The sequence below is a fragment of the Eptatretus burgeri genome, unplaced genomic scaffold (assembly GCF_056783735.1).
Source record: "Eptatretus burgeri isolate ZD-2024b unplaced genomic scaffold, Ebu_testis_v1 Ebu_testis_scaffold_991, whole genome shotgun sequence".
Lineage (NCBI taxonomy): Eukaryota > Metazoa > Chordata > Myxini > Myxiniformes > Myxinidae > Eptatretus > Eptatretus burgeri.
Genome location: NW_028222940.1, coordinates 10,625 through 15,000, shown reverse-complemented (window position 1 = coordinate 15,000; position 4,376 = coordinate 10,625). Strand labels below are relative to the sequence as shown.

General features: G+C 33.1%; 1 protein-coding gene across 1 annotated transcript in view; it reads left to right on the top strand.

Moving 5' to 3' along the window:
- The window catches only part of LOC147006949 (uncharacterized), a 2,322-nt gene extending 1,284 nt beyond the window's left edge, over positions 1 to 1,038 (top strand). Inside the window, exon 3 of the mRNA XM_085867719.1 lies at positions 88 to 1,038. Coding sequence (XP_085723845.1) covers positions 88 to 1,038 — 951 coding nt within the window. The remainder of the gene's footprint in view (positions 1 to 87) is intronic.
- The last annotated feature ends 3,338 nt before the right edge of the window (positions 1,039 to 4,376 follow it).

Sequence of the window (4,376 nt, the reverse complement as noted above, 5' to 3'; positions counted from 1 at the left end):
TTATTTTCCTATTTTCAAACTTTGATTGAAGCATACTCATTTAATAATTAAATAACTTAATTAATACATTATTATTTTCTCTCACAGGAAATTGTGTTTGAAATACGAAATGAAAATACTGCTTTTGCTACAACTTGGGGCGAAATTGTTGGCTTGGTTGAAGACCTTATGAGCGACCAAGACCCACAGAACGAGTTCGTCCTTGATGACCCAACCAAAGAGTTATACCTTGGAGACCAGCAAAATCCTGAAAAAGAGTTTTACAGCAATAGTACTCATTGTGAGTTATCAAGACAATACCCACTGAACAAGTTATACCTTGATGAGCCAGAATACAAGTTTTACCTTGGAGACTCACAAATTTTGAAAAAATCAGTAAATGAGTTCTGCCTTGATGGTTTAAATAACTACCTTGGAGACTCAGGAAAAGGGTTCTGCCAAGATGGTTCTAAATATGGGGCCTACCTTGGAGACTCTCAAATTTTGAAAAAATCAGTAAATGAGTTCTGCCTTGATGGTTTAAATAACTACCTTGGAGACTCAGGAAAAGGGTTCTGCCAAGATGGTTCTAAATATGGGTCCTACCTTGGAGACTCACAAATTTTGAAAAAATCAGTAAATGAGTTATCCTTAAGAGACTTTGTAAGTTGGTTTTACTTTGAATACTTGAAATGTGGGTTCTGGATTGATAACTCACAATGTGATACATATCTTGGAAACTCAACGGGAATGTGGTTATACCTTGAAGACTTGGAAAGTTGGGTTTATGTTGGACACTTGAAACTTTTTTGGGGGCTTTTATTTATTTATTTATTTATTTATTATTATTATTATTTTATTTATTTATATTTTGGAGACTTTTGGAGTTGCTATCACTCTTTGGGATCTAAACCTATCGATGTAGTTCTTTGTCGGATGGTGCTTGATGGGAGCAAGATCAAGAAAGTTCTGGGAAGAAAGTGCAGGCTTACTCCCCCTTTTACGTCATCAAACCTGAAAGCCTTAAAAGACAGAATTGGAAGAAGAAAAAAAACGTAAAAATATATATATATAGGTGGAAATCTCATTTTGAAAAAGACTGTGTTGGGTGAGGATTGAGTTGGGGTTGAGATTTTGAATGTGAGGGTTGGGGTTGAGATTTTGAATGTGAGGGTTGGGACACACACACACATACACATCAACAAACAAAAGTTAAGCCTTGACTATTCAGTTGAGGATTCTGTGTTTGGGGTTCACAGATCTAAGAACGTCCCCCTTGACACACATTATATACTGTTATACACCTCGGACTTGGCCCTCAAGTGTCCACAACGGTGTATAGTAGGAGGGAGTGAAGCGCCAACCTATTGCTCCCATTGCACACACACACACACACACAAACAAAAGTTAAGCCTTGACTATTCAGTTGAGGATTCTGTGTTTGGGGTTCACAGATGTAAGAACGTCCACCCCTTGACACACATTATATACTGTTATACACCTCGGACTTGACCCTCGAGTGTCCACAAAGGTGTATTATCTGCTTAGTTTTGTCTTTTGTAATTCCTGTGAATAAAATGAACCTAAAATCTCTTCCCCTTCCAAATCATATATTTTATAAGTCCAAGGAACTGTATCTATTACATCAACAATTTTAAAAAGTTCTTTCGTCCATCGTTCAGTAAAACCCTTTTCAAAATGAGATTTCCACCTATATATTCTTACGATATCACCAACTTTGAACTTAGGTTTTCTGACATTAATCTCTTTTTCATATTTTAATTTTGTAAATGTTTCTGATGGCTTCATATTCGTTGACGTGTGAATCGTGTCATTATACTTATCCACAATATCCTGAATAAAAGATAACCATTGTTGTGAACCGAGTTGTGTGAATTTTTTATATAGTCTCTCTTTTAAGGTACGATTAAAACGTTCAACAACAATTGCCTTCCCTTCATTAAAGGTACTGTATAATGTAATACTGTTATTTTTTAGAAAATTCATAAATGTCTTGTTATAAAACTCTCTACCCTCATCAGTCCACAATTTCTTAGGTTTTCTCTTACTTTTATTAAATATCTGTTGAAAAGCTAACATAAGAGTATTACCTGTTTTGTTTTTTAAAGGGACAACCCACGCATATCTACTCCTCAAATCAATAACGGTTAAAGCATACTTGTACCCCTTATCATTATTGAGTTCAATCAAATCAGCAGACCAGATATAATCAACTTCCTTGGAATAAACTTTCCTTCTCTGAAACTTTGTGAATATTGGTTTATGTAATTCATCAGCTAATTGCTCTTCAGTCTTAATGGCATCATTAGAGCCTATAAGTTTTTTGAATTTCCAAGTCCAAGTTTCAATTTAGCACTAATCATCTTCTTCACGATGAACCTATCAACTTTTTCTCTCAAGGTTGGATTTTGTATCAGAGACAAATTATACAACATTTCTCTATCGGCTTCATGCTTTTCTTCCAACGTTGTGGTATTCCCATAATCAATATCGTGTCTCATGCACACTTCATCAACTCTATTGATTGGTTTACTCCAGGATTTAGGATTGTCTGCCTCATCTAATCTTTTATCCAAGTTTGTGCCTGGACCACAGAAAGAATACCCTGGAAGATGTAATTCCCCTGGTATTCCAGTAGTTGTAAATTTACTTCCTGATAAAAACTTTTGTATATCTCCTCCGAGTTTGTGTTTGGAGATAAATTGATTTTTTTGAACCACACACCGAACATATACCTTTTTGTATAACCCTGTTATTTTTACTTTTAATATATGAAATATTTTTAGTATTAGTTTTCTTTTTACATTTGAGACAATAACTCATTTATTTATGAGAAAAATTTCTGCAGAGTGCAAAAACCTTTTTAGTTTCCAACATGCACATTTGAATCTTAATTTTTAAAACATAAAGAATCCTTAGAAATGCCTTCACTCTCTCCTCCATTTATTTAAGAAAAAACTTGAATTAAAATGAATAGCTTGACGATGCTAATAGTTTTGTTGAAAGTATTGCAAATAGACTTGTTAATTCTTTGTATTCCTTCCTGGTGGGATGAGTTATTTTCTTTAATACCTCTATTCTTTTTTGAATCTCACTGGTTTCCATATTTTGATATTTATTTATTCTCTCTCTTTCCTCCCTCTCTCTCTTCTCTTTTTCCTCCCTCTCTCTCTTCTCTCTTTCCTCCCTCTCTCTATTCTCTCTTTCCTCCTTCTCTCTCTCCTCCTTCTCCTTTTCCTCCTCTTCCCTCTCTTCTTCAACTCCTTCCTCATCCCTTACTATACTTGAATCGTTTACACCCCATAGAATATTATACATATATTCATCAGGATTTCTTGTTATTCCTGTATCCAAAATAATTTTTTTTACAACAGGAAACCAATAAAATTTCTTTTGAATTTCTAAAAGAGCCTTACCTTTTCTTAACCTTATAATTTTTTCATTATTTAACATTCTAATTAAATCTAAAGTTGTCGGTTTATCAACATCAGCATAATGCCAATCTTTTATTGAAAATACCTCATTCTTATGTTGTAGAACATATTTATTAAAATACCGAATACCCTTTTCTTGAAGGTATGCTTGGACACAGAAATGATAATTTTCTTGAAGCCTTCTTGCTGTCATTTATGTATTAGAAATATATGTTAGAATAATATTATGGCACGAAACACCTCCCCATCTTCCCATAGTTAAATCATTTTGTATTTCCTTACTTATTATATATAATCCTGTTTTTCTGTTTTCATGAGATAAACAAGGGCAAAACCATTATTATATTTACCCTTATTAAATTCTTTTATTTGTTGTTTACTAATCGTGGCTCCACAAAACTCATTCTCGATACCAAGTGGATAATATTCTTCCTTACGAGACTGATTTAATTGTTCCAGGTCTTCGAGGTTAATTTTAAATGACCAATTATACCCTAAATCATTCATATCATACCCCCATTGTTCTATTCTCATACAAACGATACGCCCTTCTTTATAAAAATTTATTTTAATTCGAACTGTGAATTCTGTATGACCTGGAGATAATATCAACACTTCTGTATCTTTAGAATACACAGCCGTTTTATTTAAGTATATATATTGTGATAAATCGCTTAATCTCACCAAGTCATTCGCGTCAGTCGGGCTTGGATAATTTTTAATTTATAAGCATTTTTCATGTTAATATTTTTGTTTATATTATATTTATGTCGTTCAGCCTGTGCCTTTGTGTAATAATTTGATAAATCAATATCCAGTTCTTGAGATACACCAAAGATAGAACCATCTTTACCAACATAAGTCATTTATATTAGATTAAAAATAATATCATAAAATTTTTTATTTTTGTTGAGTTGAAATAACACATATAGACATAATTGA